A 17,250-nucleotide genomic window follows, 5' to 3' on the forward strand; every position below is an offset into this window, starting at 1 on the left:
CAAATAACTTTCCTTTTAATTTTAATTGTATACTTGATTTTTCTAATCACTTATTTCTGTTAATCTATTGTTGTCACCCTTTTTATAATTGAGTGCCAATAAATTTTTGAAATAAATTATTAATAATTAAAATAACTATGTATCACAATATAAATTATTTACTGTAAAATTGAAATATAATTTATTATTCCAAAATATTTATTTATTATCAATTTTATAAATTTAATTTATTTATTTTGTAAATATATCATTTAAAAGAAATTAATAACATTTTGGAATACTGTTATAAATATGTGACTAAAATTTAATTTATATCTAGTGTAAAAAAATAAAAAGTACTGTATAGATACATGACGCCGAATCAAGGCAAAACATGGGATTTGCATGCCATCATTTAATTGGACATATTTGTATTTATTGTACATTAATTGTAGACACACTAAATAATCTTTCATACTCCTATTAATTTGTTGCCTATACTTTTGTTTTGGATTGGCATAATTATTGTGAAAGGTCATGTGGTTACGTAAGTGCTATTGATTTGAATAAAAAATACTTACGCTATTTAGCTATTCATCTTCAGATAGGTCAGTCATCACCCCATGATTGTTACATGCCATTGTGAGGGAAGTGGCTGGAAATTTTGGGGTGACAGCAATTTAAAAAGTTAATTTATGTTAGTAGTCTTTTTGTGAGATAGATACCAACGTGTTTTTACATAAGATTAGAAAATTAGGATCCTTGAAAAAAAAACAACTTTTAATATTCAGTTTTTTAAAACTTTAGTTTGTTTTTTCTAATAATAATGTGGATATTTGTTTTTCCTGTATCACCTGTAACTCATGATTTGTGACATGAATTTGTAACATAAATTGAGTATCAATTCTACTTTAAATTATTTGTTATCTAAACCTTTTGTGCATGAAGTTTATTTTTTGATAAAAATAAATAAAGTATTGATGATGGAGAAGTCTTTTATTAGAGCAAGGTATATATAGTTTTACTTTATGTTAGCAATATATTAGTATATATCAATCTAAAGTAGTTCGGTTATCTCTAAAGTTGTTTCAGCTGCTTCTAAAGTGGTAAGCAGCATGCCTATGCCTGGCATTACTAATAAGGAGATAGGTTTGTGGGAGGCTGAAGCATTCAAGTATGTTAAGACCTTTTTGCAGACGGGGAGCATGAAAATTTTGAATCTCAACTGATTGGTGTATACTTATCTTTTTGTATTCTTTTTAAGTGGGGAAAGCTCTGACCTCTTTTTACTTGCACATATTATATAGGACTCCTCTGCATCTCTGCTCTGCTTTTTATGTAAATGCTTTATCAGTGTAATAAGGATAGGAAACCCCAATTTCATAAACTTGAATTGGATGGAGCAGTTGAAATTGGCTGTAGATTTTGAAGCCTAAGAGGTTAGATTTTCAAACCCTAGCAATGTATCATAAGATATGTCTTTGTTTCTAAAGCCTGTTTGGAATATTTTATCATCTTGTTTCTCTATTTGAATCTTCTATCATTTGTTTTTATGGATCACAATTGTTGGTGATCTTATTATCCTTGTTTATGCAGTTTGAAGGGTTGTAATTCTTTTATTCCCCTGTTTTCTTTTCTTGTTCTGCTTTTAACATTGTGTGTTCACTTATTAGAGCTATTGTTGTTCAATACTTGTAGAGTTGTAGTTTAGTAGATGAACTAACTTCTTCTGCTTAGAAGGATGATTTAAATTTTAATTCTCTCATATCATAAATTGCTTAACATTTTTTGTCCCCTGATATAAAGATTAGAAAATTTTCATCAAGTGGTGGTGACTAGTACTGCCTTTGTTTATCCTTACGGAATTGTATACACCAATCAGTATCTCGTCATCTTGTTCTATTTTTTTTTACACGAAGCTTTTTATTAATTACAATTGCTTTTGTTCTCAGGTTGGATTGGAATAGTTTCCAAGAGATTATGACATGGAGTCCAGTAAGCCCTTTGGGGAAAATGATATTATCAACCTGGTTCCTGTTTGCAAGGTGAGATCATGTTTATGTAATAGTCCCCCCCAAAATGTATTCTCTATATAAAAATGTAGGTTGTGTTTACTGGTAGGGTATAAAATATATCTTGATATGCCTTTCTCTTTGTACATGATATTGTTCATAATTTTAATCCCTATTCTGAAGAAAGCAAAGCTTAAAGCCCTGGGTATGTTGTCCATGAGCTTTGATTTATTATTCTTCAATTATCCAATTGCCATATTTTCTTAATAAACTTTCTAGCTCTTTGGTCCAAATCAAATTAACATAGTTATCACATAATTAAAAAATGGAACTTGTGTAATATAAGCATGCCTCTTATTTTAATTTGTTGTTGTGAATGACGACAGTTAGAGATTTACTATTGCTGATTACCAAGCATATTGTTCAAATCTAATTACAGTTGGTAAATTTCAAGTATTTCATGCAGTTATATTTTTATCTTAAAGGTTCCAATTTGAAATTGTTAAATAAATTGCATGCCAATTAAAATATGATTTTAAAATTACTTAGTAATAAGGATAACCTTTTATCATTATTAGTGGGAAAAAATATTATAAAAGTAAATATAATAAATAATATAATTAATATTAAATATAAAATTTTACATGAATATATATATATATATATATATATATATATAATATTATGATGAATAATTTTTTTCATATCTATACGTGTAAACAAAAAAATATGTATGTCTATAAATCTACATATATAAGTAAACAAACTATCAATGTATAATTTAAATTACTATGAATGACAGCATGTAACTTTGTCAATTATAAATATATTTTATAAGAACAAATTGTGGATGTGATCAATATGAGCCAAAAAAATATATTTTTACTATGATCAGCTGGGAAATAGATATTTCATGTCTAATTGCTTTTTCATTTTTTTGAAAAAATAATAATTAGTGGATAATTTATGAAAGTAGTAATTATTATAAAGATAAAATAGTGATTATGAATGTAGTTATAAAAATAAAATAAGTATAAAAATGTGTACACTACAATATCCAATTTTCTTTATATATATAGTCATAGATAAATCTAATGGCGGGTGGGGACTTTGGTGCTCTCTGATCCGAGTTTTGTTTCCTTGTAATTTTTTATTTTGGTCCTTACTATTTAATACAAACAAAAACTAGGTAAGAAAAATATTTGTGGTAGAATTTCTTCTTTTTCTGATTGGTGTATACATCCTCCAACTTATCTTTTTCTTTTTATTTGATATGACCTTTGTGAGATCCTTGTATACAAGCTGGAGTACTCTTATATATACTGTTATATAATAAAGTTTTGCTTATAAAAGAAATTAAATAAAATAACTTCTAAAACTAAGATGCATATTTTAGTACCCAAGTAAATATATTATATTTATATTTGTTAATGTTAGTAATTAGTATTATTAGCGGAGGATTCGAAACAATTAATTAATGTATGTATGTATGTTGATTGTGTTTGGGGGCCTCATGTTTAGAATGTGAGCACTCCAAGGCTGATCAGGAAAATTAATGTGAAAAGTTACAAGGTGTAATAATTGTTTTATAAAGCATATTTTTTAAGATAATACTAAGATGGTTTTTAAATAAATTGTCTTAAAAAGTAAGGTCTTCTAAGATGGTTCTTAAACAACCGTCTTAGAATGTCAGCTTTCTAAGACAGTTATTATATAACAAATATCTTAAAAAGTTTGCATTTTCGATGATAGTATTTTTTAGAATTGTTAATTGAAATTTACTTTTAATGATATTAGCTATAACGAAGATAAAAAATCGTCGTTGAAAGCTCAATTTAATTGTCGTTAAAAAGCTTTATAGTAGTAGTGCTTCTTTGTGTTGCTGGCTGATGACGATCTTTTGGATAAAATAATGGTATATATTGTATGAACAAAAAAAAAATAGATGTATATATATTCTAGTTTTGCATGATGATAAGATTATATTAGAATTATGTATCTTTTGGATAAAATAATGGTATATATTGTATGAAAAAAAATAGATGTATATATATTCTAGTTTTGCATGATAAGATTATATTAGAATTATGTATGTCTTAGTATATACTGTAGGTGGGTCCTTACATATATTGTTAGTTACCTTTTCTGTTATTGTAATTTTTTATAAAAAAAATATAGTGAGGTACGTTTCTTCCCCTAGTTTTCATAATGTAGATATATAAGGTCACCAAAATTATTGCTATGCGCGATTCGAATACAGAGCTTCGGTGAATAAGCCACCGAAAAACTCTTTAAAAGTTAACCATTAACGGTAACCAATATATTTCTATAATTTTTCTCCATAATTGAGGACTAATTATTTTAACACGTTTAATTAAAAAATATGTCATAATTAATATATATATATATATATATATATATATATAAAAGATTATGTAAAGGATAATATAAAATCAAAATAAACACCTAGAAGATAGCGCACAAAACTATTTTAGTTTTATCACATCTTTTAAAATATTGTTTAAAATTCAATCATTAAGGTTAGCTCCTTTATATCAGTTCACGTTCTTTCAAATAAAACAAATTTAAACTTATCTATATTAATTTTAAATTAAATTTGCATTTTTAAATTAATGACAACTTAGTCCCATGAAAATAAAAAAATAGGTTTAGTTATCTATTAAAATAGAATTGTAAAATCTAAACATTGAAATTAACAACAGTTTAGTTATATAAAATTACTAAGAAGGTTTTGTTATGTATTAAACTTATGTACTTATTAATTAATTAACAAAACAGACCTCAAAATAAAGAATAAAAAAGTGTCCATACTTCTACAATTTAGGCGTAAAATCTTCACCAACTATGAATAACCATAATCTCCAGTCCCCAACATCCAGGCCGGGTCTACCAATTCTAAGGCGCAAATTTTGTGTTGAGTCTATTATAACATAATTTATGAATTTATATTTATTTATTTTTGCTAAAATATAATTTTGTTCTTTCTATTTTTCAAAATGTTTGATTTTAGTCCCCATATTTTTCAATTAAGACATATTGTGTTTCATTTTAAAAAAAATCTACAATTTTAATTTCTCATTTTTTTAATTGAAATATTTCATTCCACTTTTTTATTATGTATTTTGTTAATATTTATTTATTGACACGTGTTTATTTATTAGTCATGTGACAGATTTTTTTATAATTATTAGTAAGTTTAATTTATATAACAAATTTAAAAAATACAAATCAACATTTAAAATTGGTCATAAAAATTAAAATTGTGGATTTTTTAAGATCAGGGGACAAAATTTCTCAAATAAATTATGGGGGATTAAATTATAAAATTTTTAAAAACGGAGGACAAAATGTCTTAATTAAAAAAAAATTAGAATACTTAAAATCACATATTTTTAAAAAATAGCGATACAAAAGTTACATTTTATTCTTTTTAATCAAGATTTAATAATCAAATAATTTTAATATCTCATCCTATGGGCTTTCATATTCAATCACTATCTTAAAGTATTGTTGATATGAAATTGAATTTAAAAATAAGAGTAATTAGTCATTTTCGTCCCTGAATGTACAGAGCACTCATAATTTCGTTCTCAAAAGATGAAAATTCAAATTTTAGTCTCCAAAAGTGAAAAAAGTGTAACAAATTTATCCATCCACTAACTTCCGTCCGTTACCGTTAATGAAAGAGTTTATGTGACACATTTAAGAAGTAATTTGTCATCATTCTACACATTCAAGGACGAAAATGACTATTTACCCAAAATATAATTTAATCTTCATCTTTCTGTTTTTTAATCGTTACAAGCATAACATTACAAATAAACATTAAAAAAAATAGGAAAACAAGCATAAGATAAAACAAACATAAATAATAAGCATAATATGTTATTGCTATGAAATTTCTCATGGGACACTACCTTACCTAAAATATGAGACTCAAACAAAAATGCACAGTCATTAAGTTAATCCTTACAAAAAAAAAAATGAGACTCAACTTGATTTTGTCATTACCTAATGTTATCACAATAGAAATTCCAGAGTCATAAACAGATTATACTTATTAAATAGTATTGTGCTTATTAGTATATTTGTTCTAACCTATGTTTGTGTTCCTATATTTTTAAGTGTTTATTGTAATGTGACAGTACCTTACTTAAAATATGAGACTCAAACAAAAATGCACAGCCATTAAATTAATCCTTAAAAAAAATAAGATTCAACTTGATTTTGTCACTATCTAATGTTATCACAATAGAAATTCCAGAGTCATAAACAAATTATACTTATTAAATAGTATTACGCTTATTTGTATGTTTGTTCTAACCTATGTTTGTGTTAGTATATTTTTAAGTGTTTATTGTAATGTTATGTTTGTAATAATTAAAAAAGAGAAAGATAAAGATTAAATTATATTTTTGATAAATAGTCATTTTTGTCCCTAAATTTATAGTGTGTTGACAAATTCGTTCCTAAATGTATCACAGGCTTTTTCATTAATGGTAACAACGAAAGTTAATGGATGGATGAATTTGTGACACTTTTTTCATTTTAGGAGACTAAAATTTGAATTTTCATCTTTTGAGAATGAATTTGTTGGCGTTTTATACATTTAAAGACGAAAATAATTATTTACGCTAAAAATAATTTTAAAAATTTTCTTTTGACAATCATAACAATATTTATGTATATACATATTTTTAAATTGTATAATTTCCCTAATAAAGTAAATACATATAACATAGTAAAATTTATTATCAAATAATTTAAACTATTTAAACTAAAAAATAGTAATAACTTATACGTAAAAACTAAAAAATCAACAACATAAATTTGAGGCCTGAGCTGATTCGCCTTGCCAACACTACTCCAACTATCCAACAACCACGTAACTATCCAAGTACCAAGTTGATTAGTTGGTCGAGCTCGAGATCATTAGTATATTGTATTGACTTTTGTAACTTATCTATTAAAACAAAGTTATTTAATATAAAATTATACATTTAAATTATAATAACGATAATTTGCTCATTAGATTTAGGTATTTATCTATTAAACAAAATTTATCTATTATTTAAATAAGTTTAGTTCCTTTATACCGCACACGTAGTGATAAGAGATAATATTATATTATTTTAAATTTTTCTATCAAGATAATTTTTTAAATTTAATGATTTCTATTGTGCATGTTTGTTATATTAATATTAATTCAACTTAATTTAAATTATAGTTTTTTAACTTCATATTATATACAGATCATATTAACTAATCAAGATAACTTATTTAAAAGATAATGCAAAATTATTATAATCTTAATTATTTAAATATAATTGTGAATTTATATTTTTATTAGATAATTTTTTTAGCTATACACAAGTGTAGTAATTTTCCATTTTAAAACCTTAAAATAACTAAAGTACAAGAATTGTTCATAGAGTTTTTATTGTTATATAATATTGAATTCTAATATTTTTTTTTCTATTTTCAAGTGAAGTTGGGTGAATTTGAGAAGAAGAAAAAAGTGAGCAAAAAATCAATTACCTAGGAATTGAAACATGAAAAGCATTTTCTTTTAATTGTCTTATTAGAGATGTCTAAAATTACGATACAATTAAACCTATTGCACAATGAGAAAAATGAGTGATAGTATAATAGAAACATTGATGAATCTTGAAGGGAAGACAAATGATAATATAAACTCTTGTTTTGATCTAGAGTTTTTGGGTATACGACCAAAACTTCATGCAACCATGATTGAAGAAGGTAAATATATATCCCAACATGCATGCTTCACTATGTCATCGCTGGAAAAATACGTCTTAATTTTGTCAATTTCTAGTTGATTCAAAGGTTCCTAATGGTATTCATCCAATATTTCTCGATGCATTGATGCCAATAAGAAAGTTTGAGGCACTAATTGAAATTAGTTTCATTTTTAGAGAGTTGTTTTCAAATCTCATTGAGTTTGGAGAACTTGGATTTGTTAGAAAGAATAATAGTTTTAACCTTATGTAAATTGGAGAAAATCTTTTCTCCTCCTTTTTTTGACATAATGGTCCTTTACCCATTCACTTAGCAAATGAGGCAAAGATTCTTGAGCCAGTGCAATATCGTTGGCTGTATCCTGTTGAAAGATACTTGCGTAGGCTTAAATCTTATGTGAGAAACAAGGTCATTCTAGAAGGATGTATTGCTGAAACTTGTATTGCACAAGAATATTTTCAATTTTGTTCAAGATACTTGCATGGAGTTGAAACGAGACTAAATAGACCTAGAAGAAATTATGAAGGTGTTCTAGATCGATTGCAAACATCAAAGTTGAAAGTCTTTTCACAACTTGGCAAACCATTACATGGAGAAAAGTATGCTGAATTGAGTTTAGAAGAAATTATGTTCTTAAAAATTGTGATGAAGTCTCACCATTTATTAAGCAAAGTAATTTTCCTAACTACATGCAATATATTTGGGGGTACAATGGCTCAAATCCTTAGGGCCAGTCTTAACGGACTACACTGCGCTTACCATGAAGTTTATCTACAATGGGAAACTGATTGAGCTCGTGGGAGATCGCGATACATCTCTGCAATTAGTCTCACCCTCTCAGTTACGGCGCCTGGTTGACATAGGTAATACCAGCACCTATTTTCATATTAAAATGGAACCCCCCCCCCCCCCCCCCCACCAAGACACCACTGCCAATTGCGCACCCGATACCGGCAATCCAAAAGCTCCTCACTAAACACTCCTCCCTTTTCCAACCATTATCCACTTTACCTCCATCGAGACCCACAGACCACACTATCACACTTCTTCCACACTCAGCCCCGGTTAACGTGAAACCCTATCGTTACCCACATTTTCAAAAGAAAGAAATAGAAACCCAAGTTGCAGCTATGCTCAAGCAAGGCCATATACAACACAGTTCTAGCCCATTCTCATCCCCGGTATTATTAGTTAAGAAATGCGATGGAACTTGGCATTTATGCGTTGATTACAGGGCGCTCAACGCAATCACGGTGCAAGATCGTTTCCCCATACCGACGGTGGATGAACTCCTGGATGAGCTAGGAGGCGTGGTCTGGTTCTTAAAGTTGGACTTAATGCAAGGGTATCACCAAATCTTGATGCGAGAATCCAATATAAGCAAAACAACGTTTCGCACCCATCATGGGCATTACGAATTTCAAGTAATGCCCTTCAGGCTTTGTAATGCGCCTTCGTCGTTCCAAGCAACAATGAACAGATTGTTCCAGCCACACTTACGAAAGTATATCATCATCTTCTTCGATGATATACTGATCTACAGTCGCAGCTTGGATGAGCACTTACACCATTTAGAAATTGCGTTTCAAGTGTTGAAGGATGGCAAGTTTACCCTCAAATTCTCAAAGTGTTCCTTTGCGCAAAAGCAAATAGACTACTTGAGTCACGTTGTTTCCAGCGACGGTGTTCAACCCGTACCTGAGAAGGTACAAGCTATTCAGAGATGGCCGCAACCACGAACAACTCGAGCTTTGCGTGGCTTCCTTGGGTTAGTAGGGTTTTATCGTAGGTTTATAAAGGGTTACATGACAATAGCCAATCCACTCTCTCAACTATTAACTAAGGCAGATCATGTGTGGTCACCGGAGGCGGAGAACACGTTTCAGACACTCAAGAATGCAGTCACGACAGTGCCGGTGCTTGCTCTTCCCGACTTCACTAAGCCCTTTACAGTTGAAACAGATGCTTCGAGCTCGGGAATAGGCGTTGTGCTCTCACAAGAAGGACACCCAATCGCCTTCTTCAGCAAGCAATTCTGTCCAACGCTACTTAGGTCCTTTACCTACGTCCGTGAACTGGCCGCCATCACCGCCGCAGTTAAGAAATTGCGGCAGTATTTACTAGGACATCATTTCGTAATCCTAACAGATCATAGAAGCCTAAAAGAACTGATGAGTCAAGCCATTCAAACTCCTGAACAACACAAGTACCTAGCACGATTACTGGGCTTCGATTATGTCATTCAATATAGAACAGGCAAAAGCAATGTGGTTGCAAACGCGTTATCTCGGTCAGGGGAAACAACACCTGCTTCACTTCTCATTATCTCAGTGCCTCACTTTACTTTCCTTGAAGACTTGCGAAAGGAGTTGCAGACAAACCAAGAATTCATCACTTTGAGGGAGAAGATACGCGCAAAGACACAAGCATACCCTGATCATTCATTAACTCAGCACTTCATCTTATATCAAGGTCGAATATGGTTACCTCCGAACTGCTCATTTATAAAGACCCTGCTCTCTGAATTTCATCAGTCTCCAACAGGGGGACACATGGGTTTCCGTAAAACCCTAGATCGTGTAGCTGAGAACTTCACTTGGGATGCTATGGCGAGTGACACGCGCAACTTCGTTGCCAACTGCTTGGATTGTCAACTCGTGAAGTACGAGCCAGCGAAACCCAGGGGCCTGCTATGTCCGTTACCTGTGCCGTTGCGGCCATGGGAGAACCTTTCAATGGACTTCATCATGGGACTCCCTGCTTATCGCGGCAACACGTGCATCCTGGTTATCGTAGACCGCTTCTCCAAAGGGGTGCACCTTGTGATGGATCGAGTGGCCTCATAATAATTAAGAAGATAGGGGGTTGAATTAATTATTCATAAACCTTTACTAATTAAAAAATTACTCTTCTAAGGCTTTTACTATGTTGTTAAGAGAATAAGGAGTAGAAGAGAAACTTAACCAAAAGTAAAAGCGGAAATAAAATGCACAGTGGAAAGTAAAAGAGTAAGGAAGAAGGAGACAAACACACAAGAGTTTTTATACTGGTTCGGCAACAACCCGTGCCTACATCCAGTCCCCAAGCGACCTGCGGTCCTTGAGATTTCTTTCAACTTTGTAAAAATCCTTTTACAAGCAAAGATCCACAAGGGATGTACCCTCCCTTGTTCTCTTTGAACCTAGTGGATGTACCCTCCACTAGAATTGATCCACAAGAGATGTACCCTCTCTTGTTCTCAGTCAAACCCAAGTAGATGTACCCTCTACTTGTACCACAAAGGATGTACCCTCCAATGTGTTAAGACAAAGATCTCAAGCTGTTAAACCTTTGATACTTTGTGAATGGGGATACAAAAGAGTTCTCAGGCGGTTAGTCCTTTGAACACTTTTGTATTAGGGAAAGGGAAGAATCAAAAGAATTCTCAGACTGTGTCGTTTTGAATTCTTTGACAAGGGAGAAGGGATACACAAAAGAATTCAGGCGGTTAGTCCTTTGTTCTTTTGGAAAAGGGAGAAGAGAGACACAAAAAGAATTCAGGCGGTTAGTCCTTGGCGAATTCTTTTTGGCGGAGGGAGAAGAGAATGGAAAGATGAATAGCACAAGTTTTCAAGGTTTAGAAAACCAGAAAACTTTAGAAAGCTTTTGGTACAAAGAAGAAGAAGAAGTTCAAAGAGATTCAAGGCTTGTAAAGGATTGTAAGAGATTGATTGGAAAAGTATTCAAGATCATTTGAAATGCAAAACAAAGCCTTGCTTTTATAGACTCTTCATGTCTAGCCAAGAGGACCATTTAGAAGAGTTATAACTTTTAGAAAAACTTAAAACCAATTTGAAAAAGTCAAAACCCTTTTGAAGAGTTACATCTTTTGATTTATTCAGAAACAATCACTGGTAATCGATTACCAAATCAGTGTAATTGATTACACAAAGCTTTTATGTGAAAAGATGTGACTCTTCACTTTTGAATTTGAATTTCAACGTTCAAAGGCACTGGTAATCGATTACCAAAACATTGTAATCGATTACAGCTTTTTGAAATTAATTGGAACGTTGTAAATTCAATTTGAAAACTTTTTCAAAACAATTTTGCTACTAGTAATCGATTACAACAATCTGGTAATCGATTACCAGAGAGTAAAAACTCTTTGGTAAACATGTTTTGAGAAAAATCATGTGCTACTCAATTTTTGAGAAAAAACTTTTCATACTTATCTTGATTAAGCCTTCTCTTGATTCTTGAATCTTGAGTCTTGAATCTTGATCTTGATTCTTGAGATCTTGAACCTTGAATCTTGATTCTTGACTCTTAAATTTCCTCTTGAGTCTTGAATTCTTCTCTTGATTCTATCTTGAACTCTTGAATTGTTCTTGATTCTAACTTGATTACTTGAGTTGTTCTTTGATTGATCTTTGAGCTTTTTGTCATCACCTTTGTCATCATCTTTTGTTATCATCATTGTTATCATCAAAACACCTTTGAATCACCATGAAGCTTTGCTTCTACACCTTGGTATGCTTCCCCTTCACCACACATCTCAGACCGTGGCTCAGCTGTTCATGGAGATGGTAGGCAAGTTGCATGGCATGCCTCGAAGCATCACGACTGATCGCGATCCGCTTTTCGTCAGCAAGTTCTGGCAATCGCTGTTCTCTCTTAGTGGTACCAAACTCAGAATGAGTTCTACGTATCATCCTCAAACGGATGGGCAGACCGAGGTTGCGAATAGGATCATTGAGCAATATTTACGAGCGTTCGTGCATCGCCGGCCAAGCGCATGGGGCCATTTTCTGATGTGGGCAGAGTGGTTGTATAATACGTCCACACATTCAGCCACAGGGCTGACGCCGTTCGAGATCACTTTTGGCCGCAAACCACCAAGTTTTCCACAGTACTTGACGGGCACTTCTACGGTGGCGGCAGTGGATGAATTGCTCAGTCAGAGGGAGGACATGTTTGCCCTACTTCGACAAAAACTTCAGAAGGCTCAGGCTCGCATGAAGGAAATCGCGGATGGGCATCGTAGAGATCATGAGTTCCAAGTGAATGAATGGGTCCTAGTCAAGTTGAGACCGTATCGGTAAACCACGGTGTCGGGAACGAGTCAATCCAAGCTTTCAAGGCGTTTCTATGGACCCTTTAGAATCATCGCGAGGATGGGCCCAGTTGCATACAAGCTTGAACTCCCAGAGCACTCTCGCATCCATCCCGTGTTTCATTGCTCCCTTCAGAAACCTTTCATGGGATCGCCCAACACAGTGGAAGTTGAGAAACTACCCTCAGGGGCCATGGATAATCAACCTATTTCCACACCCTTAGCTATTCTGGGCCAGAAAACAATTCCGACGGACCAGGGGCCAAAGCAGATGGTTTTGGTGCAGTGGCAGGGCCTGCACCCCGACGAAACCTCTTGGGAAGATTGGGCAAGTCTTCAGGAGCTTCATCACCTTGAGGACAAGGTGTTGTTTGAAGATCGTGGGAATGTTACGAGAAGCAACCTTGAACCGCAAGCAACCAGGCCCAATGAAGATGGCAACCTGAGATTAGCTGCAGGAAGGCCCAAGAGAGGAAGTAACACCCCTAGCTACTTAAAAGACTACATACTCGAAGTTTAAAGCACTCACGAAACATGCAGAGGCAAGGATAGCATATGGTATATTCTAAAAGCTTACGGGAGATGAAGGGTATTGTGTAACAATTCTGTTAGGTCGTTAGGCTGTTACGTAACCAAACTGAATGTATAAAAGGCTCAAAATGAGCTTATGAAAGCTATTAGGAATAATATACGTAGCTTCCTTCTATTCTCTCTCTCTTTCTCTCTATCTCTTCTTCTTCTTCACGTAGCTAACATCATTTGTGGAAGTCACCACTAACATAAACCCTTTATGTAGACCTCAACTCCTTTTCTGGTTTTGATAATTGCAGCTCCAATTTCTTGTAGTTTTGATTGTGTAGAAGAGAAAAGAATGGAAGAGAAGTGGAAAAAATATTTAAATTAAAATAAAGAAAAAAATATGAGATCCACACAAAATTTTAAAAACTATTTTTCTTATTTTTTTCACTATCAAACACACACTTAGACCTAAATCTAGCATCTAGGACTGCTATAGCCTCGATCCACGGTGGAGTTTACATCTAAAAAGTCAAATTTCAACCAAAGAGCGTCATGTTATCATTGGTCCCATATCCAACCACGTAACCCTTAGGCAGGGTTGGATAAGTTGTGCAATCTTTTGTTGGGTACGTAATTGGGTTCAAACAGTTAGCAGTAGCACACCAAAACAGAGAGAGATTGAAAGTGAAATAGATGTCGACACATAGAACAGTCCACATTCCCAGCCTTGATGGATGCCAAGACCCCACCCACTTGCATCGTCCAATGGCATTGCGCCATTACCTAATCCCCTTGTTGCTGATGCACCCTCAATTATCTGTTATCCCAATACTTAAATCAACAATTATATACTATAAAAATAAAAATGCATTTTTACAACATTTTAGAAGCCATTATTATTCTTGTTCAGTTGTTCCTGAATTCATTGCGTTGGACAATGATGAATACATCTTTCTGAAATTACACAAAAACTTAAACAATCAATATTTTTATTCTTTGGAATAAATGTTGTATTAATTCACCATCAACCCCTTGAACATAATCAAGCTGGTAAACATATATCCACAGCATACTGAAATCAGTCTCACCAATATGTCTCACATCCTCTCCACTCCAATCAAAATACGTCACATGAATTAAAAATTATGTTGTGTTTTATGAAGTATTTCAAAAAGTTTCAAGTCCCACATTGAGTAATTTATCATTTCTCAAAATATATATATTTCTACATGAGATAAAATGAGTTTCAAGTTACTAGTAAGATACAAAGGTTTTGAGTGCATGATATTGGACGAAGTGGGTTTGATGTATGATGTAGTGCAAATTGTCTAATCTCTATTATTTTCTTTCTGTTATTATTTAAATATTTTAATTACCATTTATTCTCAATTATTTTCTTACCGTTTTTTGGTCCTTCCCCTGTCCTATAAATACCACCCACTACTTTCAGTTTGAGATACACCAAAATGAAGAACATCATCATTCACTTCTCTTTGGGTTCTCCTTTTATATTTTGTTTGTCAGTTTTGTTTCGTGTTCATACAGGAGGGACTTGTTATATCCCGAAGGATTTGTGCACTATGACCAATAAATTACACCTAGGCTCAACTCAGTTTCACACTTCACGTGATAAACCACGCGCTCCTCCTTCTTCCTCCACCAAAGAGGAAAAAGAAGCTTCTTGATCCCATCAATTCTGTCAATCCGCATTAGAAGATGGAGGCGCCATTTGAAAACAGACGAGCTTGCAACGGGTTTGATCTCGATGCAATCGAAGGTAGTGCATGAAGCGAGTTTATGTGTAGTTGCAGTGACGCGTGAGGTTTCGGTGAGCACACATACAACGGCATCCAGAATTGTGCGACATGTGAGACATGGTTTTTTGGGTGGAGGGAGTAGCAACGTGCTTCAGCTGAGGAAGAAAGAGGGGCACAAGGTTTATTGCATGAACTACAATGGAGGTTTATTGCGTGAACTACAAAGGTGATTTATTGCGTGAAGTGTGAAATTAGAAATGAACCTACCTGTAATTTTTAATTGATGTGACATATTCTAATTGGAGTAACAAGATGTGATCAGACACATTGGCGAGACTGAAGATTTTAATCCATCAATAGCCAAATTAAAAATAAAAAGATAAATATATACAATCGTGTAAACCACATTTGAAGTTATCATTCCATAGCTTGTCCACTCTCTCACTAGTAACACGTTATCGTCTAAGCACAACTAGAATCCACCGGAAGATACAGCATCTCATCACATGAACACGTGAGCCAAATATATGACACACAGTAAATGTGCAAATAAAATCATCCATAATCCACTCCTTTACATTTGATTCTAGCCAATCTTCATGACACGTTACTAATTCCATTTTGTTAATCACAAATCATAATCACATGTCACGTACAAATTCATCATAACCACATGATCCTAATCTAATAGTAGAAATAGTTTCTTCCCCAAACCCAAAGAAAAAGAAAAATTCATAGATAGAGATTAAAAAGGTTATATTGAAAGATTAATGAAAATTATTACCAGGTTCAGAAAATATCAAGAATTTCCAAAATTAAATTGTTGCAGAGAGGGCAGTTCCCTCTGCTCACCCAAATCTCCCTCGAACACGTTCTGCAGAACGTGTGCCCGCACGGAATAAACGCCGCGCCTTTATGCCGCACCATGCACACGCAACAATTATACTCCACCACACTCCCTATTTCTTCTTCCACACCTCCTTTTTCTTCTTCTCTCTTCTCATATTCTGCCACATCATCGTCATCATCGCTCACTCTATATAAATCCATTTCCTGCTCCGCTTCCTCCAACAAATCCATCAGCGACACTCCAACCACCGCCTCGTGGTTGTTCTCTCCGTCGGAGGAGTTGCCAACGGCTTCCACGTGTTCCACCGGTGACCCGAACCGCGCGATCGGATCCGAATCGTTGGCGCCTTCCACAACGATGTCGTTCTGCTGAGTCAACTCGTCCGAGTCATGGCGAGTTTCGGGTATATTAGGTAAATTTCTATCATCATTGCTGTGATTAGTGATAGTGGTGGTGGAGGACCAAGCCGAGCCGATGGCGCGCTTGAGCCGAAGCTTCGCCGTGAAGGCTCTCCAAGAGTTGCGATCCTTCGTGTTGTTGCTGCTGTTGCTAGGTTTTTCTTCGCGAATGATGTCTTGGAGAGTCCGGCTTCGGCTCAGCTCACAGCTCGCTTCGGCTTCGGCTTCTGCTTCTTCTGCTTCTTCTGCTTCCACCTTCTTGAAAACGACATCGCCCAGCATGAGGCTGGCGAGTGAGTATCGGCTGCTGTTGCCGGCTTTCATTTGATCGTAAAGTGTTATCCTCCGGCGACCTCCTTCCATTTTCCGGGAAATTCCGACTTTCCGAGAAAGTTAACGGCAAGATTTACTTACAGAGAGAATCGATCTCTCGGGTAAAGGAGGGAGGGTTGGTGAGTTAGTTAACGGCGTGTTTGGTTTGGGGAATTAAGGAGTGGATTGTGTCTTTGATGGAGAATTTAGGGGGTGAAATGTTTTAAAGGGAAAGTTTGGTGAATGAAGCAGAAGAGAAGAGGTAGGTTGCTACACTTGCAAGTAGTTGACGGGATGAGGATAAGGAAGGAGTCAACGTTTTCGTTCGGAGAAACTTTCCTTTTATGAGTAAACAAAAGGAAAAGAGGAAAAGGGAAAAGAAAAATACATGCGACAAAAGAAAGAGAAAGAAAATGATATGATAAATTGAATTTTTAATTTTAAAGTTAAATTAATCAGCATATTCCTTCTAATATAATTTTTTTATTCATAAAAATAAGCACAGTATCACATGTTTACCGCACTCACATAAACGCTTAATTAATTG

At 33.7% G+C, this 17,250-nt stretch overlaps 1 protein-coding gene across 1 annotated transcript; it reads right to left on the minus strand.

The window, feature by feature from the left end:
• Nucleotides 1-15,531: 15,531 nt before the first annotated feature.
• LOC114406297 (E3 ubiquitin-protein ligase complex SLX5-SLX8 subunit SLX8-like) lies at nucleotides 15,532-17,035 on the minus strand. Its single transcript, XM_028368968.1, has one exon. It carries the CDS (start codon nucleotides 16,752-16,754, stop codon nucleotides 15,933-15,935), a length of 822 nt encoding a protein of 273 aa, XP_028224769.1. The 5' UTR covers nucleotides 16,755-17,035; the 3' UTR covers nucleotides 15,532-15,932.
• Between the last annotated feature and the right edge of the window lie 215 nt (nucleotides 17,036-17,250).

This window comes from Glycine soja, chromosome 3, assembly GCF_004193775.1.
Source record: "Glycine soja cultivar W05 chromosome 3, ASM419377v2, whole genome shotgun sequence".
NCBI classification, from domain to species: domain Eukaryota; kingdom Viridiplantae; phylum Streptophyta; class Magnoliopsida; order Fabales; family Fabaceae; genus Glycine; species Glycine soja.

Bases quoted from the DNA above. Each gene is read 5' to 3' on its own strand.
- LOC114406297 (XM_028368968.1), bottom strand. From the start codon at position 16,754: ATGGAAGGAGGTCGCCGGAGGATAACACTTTACGATCAAATGAAAGCC.